Source organism: Cryptomeria japonica, chromosome 2, assembly GCF_030272615.1.
Source record: "Cryptomeria japonica chromosome 2, Sugi_1.0, whole genome shotgun sequence".
NCBI lineage: Eukaryota > Viridiplantae > Streptophyta > Pinopsida > Cupressales > Cupressaceae > Cryptomeria > Cryptomeria japonica.
The window spans coordinates 126,847,193-126,864,618 of record NC_081406.1 but is presented as its reverse complement, the minus strand read 5'-3'; the positions used below and the strand labels follow the sequence as shown (position 1 = coordinate 126,864,618).

Genomic DNA, 17,426 nt, shown 5'->3' with positions numbered 1-17,426 from the left:
CTCCTCTTGAATAGTTGAATTAATCACTTTGATAAAGACCTCCCCTCATTTTCTTATTAGAATTACTTTAATTATATAATAGTATGATTGTTCTTATTTTGTATGTAGACTCACATTTCAAATTTTAAATTTTGATTTCATTCCATTCACTTTTTATTATATAAATTAACACACTATATTTTTCCATTTTAAAATAGAAAATATAATCATTAATTATAAAATTTAATTGTCATACTCATATTAAGTAAACCTAATTTTAGTGGTAGGTTTTAAATTCATCACTACGATACTATTTTTGTTTTCTTTTTAATGTCCGTTGATTCAATTTGATTTCAGTGCTATTTACCGTTTTTTGCCGTTGAAATTTATATATCCTCCCATTTTTTTTTTCCACCGTTTCCACACATCATTCCTCATATGACAATCTGCTCTTAAAATCCGAGAAGTAACAAATTTTTCTCCATTTTCGCCAGATGGCGATGCCGAAGAGAGCTATTCCTGTGGTTTCTGTAGCTGCGGCTCTCATTTTATCGCAAAAACACATTACTTTCTGCGCGTGTGAACCTCCAGCAAAGCTACGAACCGAAAAAGTGAAGGAACCCTTCACTGGAGTCGAATTCCCTCGCCTTAAAGAAGATTATGTACTCCTCGGAACAGCCGTCCGCTGCATGCTTGGACAGGTACTTGAGAACAATTTCATCTCTTAATTATTATGTCCTTTAAATCTTTGAATCCATGGTATATACATTGTGTATCTGACAGTGTAAATTCGCGAAAGCTCGTGCCTATGCTGTTGGCCTGTACTTGGAAGATGGAAACAATTTACATCAATGCATAAATAAGGTGATTATTTTTCGTTATTCTCATGGATTGTAATACGAGATTTTAATTCGACACTGTAGGATCATTTTTTTAATAATTGATCTGAAATTTATTCTATTTTCCAGGGTTTCTTTCTGTTATGTTCTGAAAACTCGTAAAAGCTGAAGGTTGTAAAAGAAACAAGAATTGACATTTCATGCATACCTTCACACTAGAAGTGCTACTTAAAATGGAGTTTATATTTGTTTTTCTAAAATTCAATTCTTCTTTTTCTTCATCATCATCGTCATTATTTTAGATGAGCTCCCTGTGTAGAGATCATAATTATTAATTAGAAATGGAGTTTAATCAGTATAAAAAATAGACAAAATGAAAATTAATCAGTACTAAAAACAGTTACTTGTTTTTTTTTATCGATCAAGTGAGGGTTAGGGCCATCTCCCATATATATATATATAAACATGTTTTCATAGATTAACCACATAGTGCTGAACTGTACCGACCAGTCAAGGAGACTGTCTTAAGAGCGTAGACTAGAGCTCATAACACCTGAAAAACTACAAAATGAAAGCGAACTAGAAACATGGTGCACATAAATTAATTCTAGAGACACGAGAAACTAATAGAGAAAACCCCGAAAAGACACCAACCTCAGACCCAAGGAAACTATATAGGACCCCCATGGTCTGCGCAATAAGATCCATCCTCCAATTTAACCAGTGCAGCCCTTTTGACTGGGAACATAGCTCTTGGTCCCCTATCATGGAGAGGATTTCTCTGGCCTGAGGATCTCAAGCATATTCAAACCCAGCCTGTAGGACAAACTCCCTCTATTATAGCTGAGAAATTTCTGTATAGCAATCGCCTCTTGAATGAACGACTCCATACACCTTTCAAGGATCCTCACCAAGCTGACAGAAGCAAGGCTGCCGAATTGAGAATCCATGACTTGAAGAGATGCCAGATGCTTCACTAAGACTTTATCAACCACTTCATTTATGCCAGCCCTAAATTTTTCCCAAATACAGTAATGATCCAATGCATTGGAGAGCTCCTTATCACCCTTAAGCAATAGAAAATTTTCAACAAACAGTGAAGAATCTTCGGAATTTACTTGGTGCCGGGTGGCTCCTTCAACAAAATCTTCCCCTAGAACCTCCACAATAGTCACCATCACCTTGTCTTCTTGAAAACAGAATACCTTCTTTAGCCTCGAAACAGTTATCTCTCTGCAGAAAGCCATCTGTCTCACAATAGAGTGAAGTGGTAGAGAAGGCTCCATGACACGTTGAACACTACTGTAGAGAGCCTTGAGAAAATGAGTCTAGAAAAGCCAGCCCTATATTACAATAGAGTTCACTCAAGTGATAATGAATGCAAGTATATGCCTAGAAATCATAGCAACACATAACCTGCTGTTACTATGTTTGAAATTAATGACAAGAAGGGGATAAATCGTAACCAATTAAGGTTTGCAGCTTTTGCCACCTTGATGTATCATCAACCGCCTTTATCATATGCTGTTGATCAATGCCAATGTTATATAAAAATCACTACACTACCCTCTCTTAAACAATGTTGTATATTAAAATTCAAAATGGCATCCAATATGAACCAAGCCTCCTTCAAGATGTTCCTGATTTTCCAATTCGAATACTGCCAGTTTTCTAAACACAAGGTACCATTGAATTGCCTTCAAGTACTATATTATCCAGATTACAAGCTTTGATCATTTGGAGGCCAAGAAGTAGAATTTTAACACCTATTTGTCTCGGGGTGAGGGTCCTTTGCTGCTGCTATTAACACTTTACCAGAGGAATCACAAATGACAGCCAATATTATCCAAGCCTCCTTCAAGATGTTCCTGATTTTCCAATTAGAATATTGCTGGTTTCTTAAGCACAAGGTGATTACCATTGAATCACCTTTGATTACCATATTATCCAGATTACAAGCTTACTTCTTTAGAATGATCTTTAATCAGTACAAAACACAGAATCACTACTTTAAAATGAAGTTTAATCAGTATAGGAGTGAATGCTCCTTGTTCAGACTGAACTATTTAACAATCAACTTGGTTTTAGTTTATTTTTAATTCTGAAATTCCTTGGATCAACATCCTCTGAAATTTCTACACACATAAGAGCTCTATTCTTGCGGCAGATTGAATTTGTGTCATCTCCCTTTTTACCTAGGGCCGAGAAGCAACAGTTCTTTTGCAAAAGTGTTTTTAAACACTATTAATATATATAGTAATTAAGAATTATTAAAATATAAAAAATATATTAAAATCAAATTTAAATTAAAAAATTGGCGCAAAAGTCTTAAAATTCAAATTGGGCACTAGCTGTGCCCATGCACCCTTTTTTGCAACAGCTATTTATATGCCCTGGGGGTCATTGCAAGGGTATGTTGGAATTTGTTTGGCAATTATATCAGCTGTTTATACTTTTAGGATGAAAACCCTGATTTGTGTGACAAGGTGTTGATGTGTTTTTATGCACTTCAAACACAAAATAAAATACCAAGGTATATTATCCTCTCTTGAACAAAGTCTCTCAAATGCTATGCTTCGCAATCAAATGAGACAACTCCAAGGTTCCAAAATGTCAGATCTTGATGCGTGGATAAACTCAAAGGTTGATGTGATAATGTTGGAATCACGAGGGGACTTACGTTGTACATGAATGCTTGAATGTTTGAACGTTACTGGAACTTGATCATCTGATATTGCAATCTTGTGATGCTTTCTCTCCTAAACTAACTTGAAATTAAAAAAAAGACAAAATGGGAAGGGTTTAGGAAGACTAATCTACTCCTAGGAATGTAGGATGTAGTGGATGACTTGATGAGACTCTACTAGACTTTGCTTTGACATCAATGAACAACTCCACAAAGCTAGTGTGATCTTCTAAGGTAAATATATGATGTTCAAATTATCACCAACGACATAGACACCATCAAGGTAATGCATATCAATGTGTGAATAGCAATTAAAATTAAGCTTAAATAAGGATTCTAGTTGACCACGCAAGGCAAGTTTACAATCAGCAAACTGCTCGTAGTATGGATATGCGAATTTCACCATTAAGCACCCACTATATCTTCCATTCATCTAATCAACATTAGAGCAAATGAGAAGTAGAAACCGTGCAACTTGTTGAAACAACACATTTCACCATATCTTCAATGAAAAGAGTACATTCATTTACAAGTCCTAGCAACAATTTCTTCTTCTCCTACTCTACTCTAACTTCTAATTCTTAATCTATCTATTTTCCTAATTTCTAGCTCTTCAACTATTAACCTTTACAAATGAGAGAGCTGAGCCCTTTTATAGAAGTCTCATTACAATGAATGGCTCAGATTGATTCACAATCATTGGTCAAGATTAAAAGATAGAAACCCTAATTAAGGTTTGTTACAACCACCATTACATTGGCCGATGGGAGATGAAGATAGGTAAGATAAATAATAGTTGATGTAGTGCCACTTGTCACTTATTCCATCCTTGAATGACTGCTGACTTGGAACCCTTTTGATTGGACGAATGGTGGCTGGAATGCCATCTCAACTTGCCTTGTAGACTTGAACTTTTTGCATCAAACATTCTTCATGAGTTTTGGAATTCCTTGGGATACTTTTGCATTTCATCCTTATGTTAGGAATTCCTTGAACTATTTCCTCCTTAACGTTCTTTTACTTTGAGATCCCTTGATGTAGTTCCTACTTCATAATGTGGAATCCTTGGTGCTCACGTCTTGGATTTGTCTTTCCTTCATTTGTTCACCATCATTGTGAAGTTTTCTTCATGTTTGAGCTAGTTGTCATTTTTGCTTTTGGAAATCCTTGTCTTGAAATCGTTTTCCAATCCTTGAAATGTTGATCTTCCTCATTTACATTTGTGATGTTGTCCTTGCAATATGCTTGTAGAGTCTTTTCTCCAAATCGTACCTTTATCTTTTCGTGAATTTGAACCTCGATTCCTCCTCATAGCATTGCTTGAGTTTCTTCATTCTTGCATTTCACTTGCTTGTCATCTTGGAGCTGATCCTTCATCATTTGTTGCTTTGAAGTGTTGAGCCTCTAGTATCCGTGCAAGCTGCATCCTCTTTTACCTCAAGCCTTGACCGTCATGCTTCCCTTCCTTGTAGCAGACCTGCAAAACAAACAAATATTGAATCAAACACCTATGAAATGAATGAAAGCACTATCAATCTTTTCACCACATGAGAATGGGAACTCGATTCCCTTAGGGACTCATGAATCCTTAATTCCTTTTGATCTTTAATAGCTTTGAACCCTTAATAGAAAATTGAATCCCATGGGGACCAATTTCATGTTAAACTGAATCTTCATTGGTGGGAATTCGTTGGTCATAGGGACTACTTTGTCATTGATCCTTATTTGAATTGATTTGTCCCTTGGTGGAGAATTGATGGGTATAGGGACAAAGCATTTTGCACATCCCCTTTCAATCTCTTTGCAAATTTAGTCCCCTAGTGGAGAATTGGCCTCCATAGGGACTATTTAGTCCTTATCCTTGTTGCAACTTGTGATAGTTAATTTTCTAGAATTAACTTAGGTTCTGATTTCAGTTGATTTTCAGACTTATTAGCTTTCTAAAATCAGAAAATAGGAACTATGTAACACCGATTTTGGAAAATGCGAAGGTCTCAATCCAAATTTGGAGAGTTTGCCTTAAGGAAACCTGATTTTAGACTTAAGAAAGGTCTGATTTTAATGTGTAAGTCTGAAGATGCCCTTCCAAACTCAGAAAATGAATAATATTGCAACCCAGTTTGCTGCCCAAATGTGATTTCTGAGTCTCAAAGGTCTGAAAATATGTCTGAAAATCATGCCTTATCAGCTGAATGTCATCCTTTCACCTGGCTGATTCATGTTGCTGATGTAATCTGTGTTCGCTTGGCTGGAAAGGGTGCATTTTCCCTTTGGGATGATAGCTGGTAATGTTGTTCTCAGCTGGGCTCAAAACGTTTTTAATGGTGGCACAAAATCATCCTCAATGATGGCACCACATGATCTTCAATGATGGCACACTCTCCCTTAGGCGATATCAATCTCCTTCACCCTCCAGCTGACTTGGAATTGGATCAGCGACTTAATGATATTTTAATGCTTGCTGGCCTGTGTTTATTCAGCTCCTCACCTCTTGCTTTCACTGTATAGTGCATGTGGGATATATAACAAAGTTACCTCAGCAAAGGGGAAAAATGATATGCATTGGGACGTTTAAACTTTGCTTTATTTTCCTCCTTGTTTGTCCACCAAATGGAATGGTGGAAAATTGCTCTTCATGGGGACCGATTTTCCTTCAAATCATATTCATTTTGCATTAAAAAACTCATTCAACCATGCAAGGGGGGAAATCAATAGCCATCAGGACTTTGTTTTTCACCATAAATTCACTTTTCCTTGCATATGTCCTCTTAAGTGGAAATCCTTTAGTCATCGGGACTGATTGTCCTTAAGAATCTCATGTTATTTTTGATCTTCAACCCCTTGGTGGAAAATCGATGGTCATTTGGACACTTAAACTTGTTCAAATCCTTGCAAATCAGCTTCAAGTGGAAAATCGACCTCCATCAGGACTCAACATTCATGTTGTTTTTGCATCATCAGGACACATTAAATTCACCTCACCTTGGTCATTTTCCCTTCAAGTGGAAAATTGACTCCCATCAGGACACATTAAATTCACCTCACCTTGGTCATTTTCCCTTAAGTGGAAAATTGTGGGTCATCTCGACTCATAAATCCTTATGCATTTTCTCCTTTGTGAGCCTAGTGCAAAAACGACCTCCATCGGTAATTTGCAACTTCAGCACTTGAAAATAAATTGCCAAGCTAAGGCAATTTGACACTTAGGGTCATTTCCTTGCAATTTTAACACCCTTTTGCATATTGACATGACACCCTCTCATAAGCAAAGGCAAAGAGTAGGAAATTATTGCTAATCTAAGACAACCTAAGCAAAACATCTACCCGTCCCCATTTGCAGTGGGGTGATGTGTTAAAAGGTCACAACACGAGGTTAGATGAAACCCTAACCTACCTGCTGTGACATTTTCACACATCGCCCCATTGCAAATGGGGACCCCCACTTTTTCACTTTTAGGGTGGGTGTTTTGCTTAGGTTGCCTTGGTTTAGTAGTAGTTTCCTAGTGTTTTCCATTGCTTATGAGAGGGTGTTGGATCGAATGTTTTAAAATGTCAAAATGCTGGAGTGATCCTAATTTCATCTAAGTTTGAAGATTGCAACAATTTTTGATTTTGAGCGTAAATATGTCTAAGTCGGTGATATTTTTGTGCCTAAGCATCAAGAGGTCCTTTAGGAGTTGTTTTTCCACTCCTAGGAGGTTAATCAAGTCAAATTTGCACATTATCTCGATGGATTCTAATTTTCTTGCTCAAATTCAAATAAATTTGACTAAGTCTCGATGCCTAATGATGAAATTTGACATGTCCAGATGTTTTTGAGTGCGAAAGTGATCAAATTCCCGATAAAAATCCATTAATTTAAGGTCTATAGGTCAATTATCCCGATGGAGGACATTTTTCCCCCAAGTTTTTGAGCAAATTTATGATGGACCCTGATTTTCCCCATTCAAATCCCTGATGGGGGGCGTTTTTCCCCAACTATGCTGACATTTGTCTTGATGGACCACATGTTTCCACTGGGAGGCCCAAAATTTTGTCTACGTGTTGGAAATTTTCCTGATGAGGGGTGTTTTTCCCCAGGAATTATGTATGAAGTTTTATGCGGATGAAATTGATCATCCAGATGGAGGTCGTGTTGACGTGTTTTTTATGACTACGTCGAACACAAAATAAAGTTGCCTAACGATCACTTCACTCTCTCTTGATCAAAGTGCGATTGCATGCTAAGATTGCAAGAAGTTCAAACAATCGACTCCAAGGTTCCTTTATGCTATGGATGTGACTCAGTTGATTGATGTGATTGCTGGTAATCCAAGGGGCCTTACGTTTGCATCGTTCTTTCACTTCTTTGCTGTGGCTGGAACTCCATCATCGGATATGGCAATTCTGCGATGCTGCTGCTTCGAATGGACTAAAATGAACTGAAAGTAAAAGGGAAAGGGTTTAGAAGGATCTAAATCTATTCCTAAGGACCATGATATCAACAGTTAATGCTTTGGTGGACAAATTCCAAACAAACCAAGCTCTGCTTCGCCAAGGTCAACTACAACTCCGCAAGAACCGGTGCAATCTTTTGGGGATGTTAGAGGATTTTCAAATCGAGAAAGTACATTTGAATACCCAAAAGCGGCACAATCCAAACGACTATCCACAATCGAACTTAGCACAAATTTAGGGGGCTCAGACTAACTTTACATTGCAACTTACAATCAGCAAGATGCAAAAAGTATGAACCATGGAAATTCATCAGACACCATTACATTCTCCATTGAAATCAAAGCACTTTACTATTTCTAATCTAAGTGAGGAAGGTGAAACCATGCAAACTTTGAAAAAATATTTTAAGTGGACACCATCAGAGAACAATGTTTCACTGTTATTATCTCAAAACTTATCGCAACAATTTCATACAAGTCTCCTTCCTGTTACAAATGAGGTGGTCACCCCTTTATATAGTCCTTAGGCCATGATTACATTCAAACCCTAATTAGGGTTTTCCCTAAAAGATTCTCCACTCAAGATGCAACAAGGTGGGAATCTCCAATTAATAACCCATCATGCCCATATACAATTAATTCAGAAGTACCCAAAATAGCATCCATTGCGCATTAAATGCACCACCTCTTTCAAATTCGCCCAACATGCATTGAATATTCATCCATGCAAAAATCGCCCCATCATGTCATAAATGCTCCATCATTTCCACATGCGGCAGTTGCATGCAAAAAGAATCTGCCATAAATTCATGAAAGGAAATACAAGAGCAAGGAAAGAAAAACAAAATCCAAGTAAGTTTATTGATGAAGTAAATGTTACCAAGAGAAATGCAGAAACCTTGGAGCAATCACCCAAATGTGAAGAAGGAGGCACAAGAACTTTTGAAAGGGGAAAAGCAAAGAAAAACCCCTTGTGATATTATGAATGAGGCAATGCCTAAAATGAGAGAGAGAGAGAGAGAGAGAGAGAGAGAGAGAGAGAGAGAGAGAGGCTCTTTACAATAGTGTCATTAAGTAGAAATGAGAGAGGAGACAACTCTTAAATAGAGATGAGGAGAGGAGTTACAAAGTAACTCCCAAATCTATGAATGCCACCATTCATAAAATGTGTGTGCCATGTGTCCACATCCTCTTATGGAGGAAATCTAATATTCCTTAATAAAGGAAAATAAAATAAATGATTTGTCCTCACACATGTACTAGAGGACAAATTACATGTAGGAATTTCAAAGGAATATCCTAAACTAAATACAAATAAACCTAAGACAAGTAAAGATTAAATATTCTAACACCCCCCTTTAAGCTTTACTTGGGGAGTTGACATCGAACCCTTCAATGGGTTGCAATCCAAGATTTTTACAATGAAATTGGAACTTTTCTTTACAAAGTGGCTTGGTCAAAATATTTGCAACTTGGTCTTCTCCCTTGCAATAGAGGAGTGAAACTTGTTTGTCTTCAATTTGTTCTCTAATAAAGTGGTGTTGGAGAGAAATGTGTTTTGTCCTTGCATGGAAAACTGGATTTTTAGCCAAGGCAATGGCACTTTGGTTGTCACAATACAATTGAGTTGGTTCGTGTTGAGGTAGACCCAAATCTTCAAGTAGTCTTCTAAGCCACAAGACTTCTTTGGAAGCATTAGTGCATCCTTTGTACTCAACTTCAGTGGATCCAAGAGAGGTAGATTGTTGCTTTTTACTATTCCAAGAAATTGCTCCTGAACCAACAAAAAAACAATAACCACAAGTAGATTTCCCATCATTGGGATCTCCACCTAGATCGGAATAAGTAAAACCTTTTAAAGTAAAATCAGAATTTGCATCATAAAACAAACCTACATTAATAGTTCCTTTAATATATCTTAAAATTCTCTTAGCAACTTTAAAGTGTGTTTGTTGAGGTTTAGACACGAATTGTGAAACCAAACCAACACTATAAGCAATATCTGGCCTAGTAAGAGTTAAATAATTCAAACTTCCAACTAATTGTCTATACAAAGTAGGATCAACAAGAGGAGTTTGCATATCAAGCATTAACTTAGTGCCTAATTCAATAGGAATTGAAACATGGTGAGCATCATTCATTTTAAACTTATCTATGAGATCTTGAGCATATTTACTTTGAGATAAGAAAATTCCTTTAGAGGTTTGCCAAATTTGCATTCCTAAGAAATAATGTAAAAGACCTAGATCAGTCATTTGAAATTTTTGATTAAGTTGAAACTTAATATCAGAAATCAAAGTATTGGAACTTGAAATAAGAATCAAATCATCTACATACAAGATAATAATGATAATATCATCTTCACTATGTTTAATATACAAGTTAGGATCATTTTTACTTCTAATAAATCCTTGAGAAAGAAAGAATGCATTAATCTTTGAATACCACTCCCTAGGAGATTGCTTTAATCCATAAATTGATTTCTTTAATTTACAAACTAAGTGTGCATTACCTTCTTTAATAAAACCAGGAGCTTGAGACATAAATTTCCTCATGTAAATCACCATTAAGAAAAACACTTTTAACATCCATTTGGTGAATAGGCCAATTCATTCTAAAAGCTAAAGCAAACACAAGTTTAATTGTAGGCATTTTAGCAACAGGAGCAAAAGTTTCAGTATAATCTAAGCCTTCAATTTGAGAAAAACCTCTAGCAACTAATCTAGCTTTAAATTCACTAACTTTATTATTAGCATTCAATTTAGTTTTATAAAGCCATTTGCAAGAAACAAGATTTTTACCATGAGGCAAGGGAACTAAATCCCAAGTTTGGTTAGAAGTTAAAGTATCATATTCTTCCTTCATTGCTTTTTGCCAATGTGGTTGATTTTTAGCTTGATCAAATGTTTTAGGATCATTAGATTTCATAATAGTAGTCATTAAAGCATAATTACAATAATTAACTCTTCTAGCTTGAAGTCTATCCATTCTAGCTAAGTATTCATCACTATCTTGAATTAAAGATTTAAACCATTTAGGTCTTCTTTTAGAAGTAATGGATTCATCACTAGAAGAAGAGTCATGAGGAGTAGAGTTATTATTATCATCATCACTATCACTAGAAGGAATAGAAAGAGATGCATTAGGAGTAGGGTTAAGAGGAGGAGGTTGGTCCTCCACAAGCACAACTTTGCTTTGAGCAAGTTCATCATCCTCCACTTTAGAACAATCATGAATGCCTTTTTCTGCAATACAAACATCTCTTGCAACTTTTACCTTGTTAGTAATAGGATTGTAAACTCTATAACCTTTAGTATTTTCATCATAACCAACAAAAATAAAAGGAGAAGATTTAACATCTAATTTTCTTCTTTTCTCCTTAGGTTTGTGAACATAAGCCGTGGAACCAAAACTTCTTAAATTCTGCAAATTGGGCTTTCTACCAGACCAAGCTTGTTCAGGAGTTTTATCCTTTAAGGCTTTGGTAGGTGTTCTATTAATTAAATAAGTTGCACAAGCCATAGCTTCAGCCCAAAACTTGTAATCCATATTTTTTGCATGCAATAAACATCTTGCCATTTCCACAATGGTCCTATGCTTCCGTTCTGCCACACCATTTTGTTGTGGTGTATAAGGAATGGTAAGCTCATGTTTAATTCCAAAAGATTTCAAATAAGCATTAAATGCATTATTGACATATTCTCTTCCATTGTCAGTACGAAGAATCTTAATTTTAGAACCAGATTGTCTTTCTACAAACATATGAAATTCAGTAAACACATCAAGCACTTGATCCTTACTATGAAGGAAATATATCCATGTTCTCCTTGAAAAATCATCAATAAAGGTAAGAGCATACCTTGAACCTTGGATGGAGGGATTCTCCATGGGACCCAAGAGATCACTATGAACTAAATGCAATTTAGTATATGCCCTCCAAGATTGACCATGAGGAAAGGGTTCCCTATGCATCTTACCACTCATGCAACCATTGCAAACAATTTGAGAAGGAACAATACAAGGCAATCCATCAACCATATTTGCTTTTTGCATCAATGAAATATGATAAGAATTGAGATGGCCAAGTCTTTCATGCCATATAGTAAAATCAACAGTAGTAAGCAAAGAATACTTTGGAGGAGCAAATTCATAGAACTTGAATAAGTTATCACTATCCATTTTAGCAGTAGCAATAATATGATTAGTTTTTGGATCAATGATATAACATATGCCCCTATAAAAGTTAATCTTATAATCTTGACAAAGTTTAGGAACTGAAATCAAGTTTGATTTTAATTCAGGAACATAAAGAACATCATGTAATTTCCCATTAGGAACATTCACATCACCAATAGCTTCAACTTTGCAACTATGATTATTAGCTAATTGAACAGGAATATTAGAAGTATCAGGATGCAAAGATTCAAAACATTCTTTATGAGAAGTAACATGTTGAGATGCACCAGAATCAATAATCCACTCAAGTGGTTGAAAAATATTATAAGTACATGTAAATGCATGACGAGATGAATTACCATTATTATTACCTTTCTTATAATGAGGTTTATGTTGTTGATTATTTTGGTTCATGGGTTTTTTACCATTTTGCTTCTTAAAACAATTATTAGTAATATGTCCATCTTTCCCACAATATGTGCAATGGGGTCTTGTTTGAGAATCATTCCTTTGATTATTGTATGTATTATTATGATTATTATTATGAGAATTGTTATGATAGGATTTAGAATGAGATTGATAATTGGAAGATTTGTGATTATTATTATGATTATGATTATTATTATTGGATCTAAAATTATTATTATGATTTTGATTTTTAGACATAAAAGCATGTTCACTGCTTTTAAGAGTACCAAATTGAATTAATTTAGCTTCCTTTTGATGTAATAAATTACGAAAAATATCATAAGTTAATTGAGTAGTGTTGACGTGTATTTTGTACACAATCATACACAGAATAAAATACCTAAAGGCATCTTATCCTCTCTTGAGAAAATAGTCTCTAACTGCTGAAGATTCGCGTAAAGGATCAGTTAGGTAGACTCCAAGGTTCTTTTAGTGGGGTCTCCACGTGTGGACAAGCTCCAGTGGTATGATGTGATTTGCTGGAATCACAAGGGGACTTACATTGAACTTCCGATCTGCTTTGCTGGACACAGGCTCTTACTAACTTAGATTAAAAAAAATAGAAAAAGGATAAGGGCGAAGAGAGGATCTAATCCTAATACTAAGAATGTAGGAGCAATGACTTGACCTTTTGATGAAACTCTAACTAGGTCTTGTTTTGACATCAATGGAACATCTACACAAGACTAGTGCAATCTTCTAAGGGGAGCTTTATGATGTTCAAGTTATCACCGCAGGCATAGATACCATCCAAGTTGATGCATATCAATGAAGAGGCAACAAATTGAAATTGAGCTTAGGCTGAATGATTCCAGTTGACTACGCAAGGCAAGTCTGCAATCAACAAACTGCTAGTAGTATGGATGTACGAATTCCACCATCAATCAATCACATTTCCTCCATTCATCTAATTATCTACCATCTAAGATTGAAGACTCAACAAGAAACCATGCAAATTGCAAGAAAAACGACATATTTCACCATTACTTCAATGAAAATGGAGTTTGTTTACAATCAATGGCAACAATTTCTTGCCTTGTCCTCCTATTCTACTCTCTAACTACTTTCAACTATTTACAAATCTCTCTAATTCTATCTAAAAATCTCTTTCACTCTAATTCTCCTTTTACAAATGAAATGTTTGGGCTTATATAGTGCCCACAATACAATTTGATGGCTTAGATCAATTCAAGATCAATGGCCAAGATTTTACAATGAAAACCCTAATTAGGGTTTGTTACAACCATTACATAACATTTAATGCTTGACCAATGATAAAATTGTATTGCTTGGACACATGTCCCTTCTAGAAAAATCGACCAATGGATAGCCGGGGTAGGTACATCGGAGTTTGTGCCACCTTCCATGAGTTAAGTACATTGAATCTGGACATGCTGAGATGGACTTCTCTGATTGGAGAAATGATGACTAGGACGCCACCTCATCTGACACTTGAAGCTTGCTAGATATTTAATTTGATGTCGTTGAGAGGCTATCTTTGATTAACTCTTGTTCTAACTCCTTTTGTCCTTGATGTGCAGGATGATGTACCTCGCCTTGGAACGCTGGATTGGAAGAGGTCGCCCATGTCTTGGCTTGATCGTCCTGGCGAAGACCGTCCTTGATCCGGCTTGATTTTCCTTGAAGAGACCTCCATTTGACGCCTACACAACATTTCAAAATTAGTAACATGATTTTGCAATACATAACATAAATTAGAGAGCAAATTTTAGGAAACTTAATGATAAGTCCTTTATTAATCATTTCCTAAAAACAACTGAGCTAAGGCAAAACAAAATTTCAAAATTCAAAATTAAGGCAATGACGATCAAAATTTGAAATTAAAACAAGAGATCTTGCCATACCTTACTTGAGAGCTTAACTCTAAAATGCAAAATAAAGGAATTCGCCTAGGCAAAATTTGAAATTCGATAGTCTTGATGTGATCTTCAAAAGAACGTTCCTCTTATCAACTTCGCCACCCTTCAAGCCTTGGACGTGATCTTTTCTTCAAGTTAGCAATTTCGCCATCTTTGATATGTCTTTGACGTCCTAGGCAACTTCGCTCAAATAGAAACTTCAAGTTCGCCTCTCCTTTGGATAGTTACTAGTGCCTTCTAGCTTGAAATGAAATTCGTTCCTCCTTTGCCTTCTCCAAGTCGCATATGAGAGATGATAAATGATGATGTGAAAATGAAATAAACTACCCCTCCCTTTATAGCGCTCACACCTCTCACCACCATTTAGGCCGACTTTGTAAAAATAAAGCAATTTAAATGATTTTTAAATGAATAACAAGGGCCGACCTCCATAAAACAAATAAATACCAAGCGCTCCATTTAATTTTTTAATGAATTAATAATCAATTATTAAATGCCTTCATTTTTAATTAATAAATTCGATTTTCTTACAAGGCAAAAATAATCAATTAATACCAAGCGCTAAATTTAAATGCCATTAATTAAATATCGATTTTCCTAGCATTTAAATAAATTCAAAAATGCGTTTGAGCGCCAAAATTTTTAAAAAACATGGAAAATATGTACCTCATCGCCCTGGTCCCTGACTAAGGGACAGGAGCGATCCATCACTTGGTCTTGATTTTTTGCACTTTTGACGTTCAAAGCCTTTAACCTCACGTTGGAATTGGCATTTTCGCTAGGATTTTCAAACTTGAGTGACTTGTCTTGCAAATAAATGTCCCTTAGATGTGATATCGCCCTGGTCCCTTGAAGAGGGACAGGAGCGATCCTGAAGCTCTAGCCAAAACGTGTCATCTTTCATCCTTGGTTCCTCGTTCATTGCCTCTTAAAGGACGTCCTTGACCTTAGCTATCCTTGCATTGTCTTGATTTTGTCGGAACATGAGTGTTTTAGTAAAAATCGCCTTGGTCCTTGTCCAAAGGACAGGAGCGATATGAGTCCTTTAACTTAATTGATAACACTTTTACGTTCAAAACTCTTGCATATCATCTTCAAAAGACACCTTGTACCTTTTACCCCTTTGCAAAACCTTGACTTAACGTGATTTTTGAAGGAATTAGCAACTATAATCAATATCGCTCTGGTCCCTTCCTGAGGGACAGGAGCGAACTTCAAGTCTTTGGGTTCATGCTTGCGTTCTCCAACTTGCAATCACCATCATCGTGCAAAATAAAGTTCCTTGATCCTTCGTGATCACTTGATGCTTGATAAACTTTCAAATTTTAAGCCTTCATAAGAATTTCGCTCTGGTCCCTTGGAGAGGGACAGGAGCGATTTTAGCTCTATGGGCCTTATTTCACTTTGTCACCTTCAAAACTTATATTCAACGGGTTCGTAATGTGCTCTTCTATTCATCCATGCCTTGAGATCGGTTCAAACTGTGCAAGAAAGTCATCCACAACAAAAATCGCTCTGGTCCCTTCCTGAGGGACAGGAGCGAACTTAAGCATTTTGGTCCTTTGTTGACGTTTGATAATCTTCAATTTGTCTTCAACGGGTTCGATTGACCTCCTTTCTTGCCTTCGAACATAAAATTTGCTTGATCTTTGCCTAGATCGTACCTTATGAAGAATTTCGCTCTGGTCCTTCAGTGAGGGACAGGAGCGAATTTGACCCTCTAGGCAAAACTTCATCATCTCATTGTTTTTGATCAAGTCTGGATGCTCTATCATGCTCATTTCGTCCTTCACCATGCCTTTGATGTCTCGATTCGTCCAAACAAGGTCAGGAATGGCTCAACTAAGCATTTTCGCTCTGGTCCCTTGGTGAGGGACACGAGCGAAATTTGACTTGTCGCACTCTCGATCAGGACAATTTTAATGGAATATAACATTTAAGTATAAGTGACATTTCCTTCTATGTTTCTTCTTTCTTATACTTTAAGTTATATTCCATATATACTTTCAGGATGTTTGAGAGTGGTTTCAGACCTCCAGGAGTTATATTGCAAAATCTAGTTTTTGGAGGTTTTTTCAGTTTCCAGACTTAGTCAAATTCAGGATCAGGGCATTCCAGACTTAGCCAAATTTCAGGATCAGGACCTCACTCAAGCCGGACTTGCTACCCTGTTGATCTCCCCGACAGCACTTCAAGTTATATTCATTTGATAAAATGTACCTCTTTGGACCTTCTCACATCGTCAAGACGTTAAAATCTTGCAAGGACAAAGCAAAATTGGATTTGTAGCTCCGGTCCTTCACTGAGGGACAGGAGCGATTTAGGCAATTAGCACTGTTATGGACGTCCCAAAAATCTTCAATTTATATTCAACGCATTTATCTCATGTTTTTCCTTGTTTTTGAACGTAAACTTGCCTTGACCTTTGTCTGGATTTTGCATAATGAAGGAAATCGCTCTGGTCCCTGGGAGAGGGACGAGAGCTACAAGGTACCTCGCCCTGGTCCCTTGGAGAGGGACAGGAGCGATATGGTCAATATAGGTCATTCTCCTTCGTTTTTGCATATCAAATTATATTCATTTGGCAAAGTATCTTCCTTCGGACGTCCTCAAATCATTAAACTTTCAAAATCTTGCAAGGACAAGGCGAAATTGAATTTGTAGCTCCGGTCCTTCACTGAGGGACAGGAGCGATCTTCCCCCTGGAGGCATTTCTGTGCTCATGAAAATCTTCAATTTATATTCAATGGAAAGATCTCGCCGTTCTCCATCACTTCAAACGTAAAATTTGTCTGGACTCTGCAAGAATGATGAGATATTTGAAAACGAGCTCCCGTCCTTCACTGAGGGACAGGAGCGATTTTGCTCCTACAGGCCAAAATATCATGATTTTACACATTTTATCACTTCACAAGGCGAAAACAAATCATTTGAAATGCCTAGGATCAAAAATCAAAAAAGT

The 17,426-nt window shown here is 36.5% G+C and overlaps 1 protein-coding gene across 2 annotated transcripts in view; it reads left to right on the top strand.

The window, feature by feature from the left end:
- The first annotated feature begins 331 nt into the window (after positions 1-331).
- The window catches only part of LOC131043329 (uncharacterized), a 176,771-nt gene continuing 159,676 nt past the window's right edge, over positions 332-17,426 (top strand). Inside the window, exons 1-2 of one of the 2 annotated variants that reach the window (XM_057976528.2) lie at positions 332-680; positions 763-843. In XM_057976528.2, coding sequence (XP_057832511.2) covers positions 474-680; positions 763-843 — 288 coding nt within the window. In that variant the 5' untranslated portion in view covers positions 332-473. The remainder of the gene's footprint in view (positions 681-762; positions 844-17,426) is intronic. The other variant, XM_057976527.2, reaches the window with a different exon arrangement.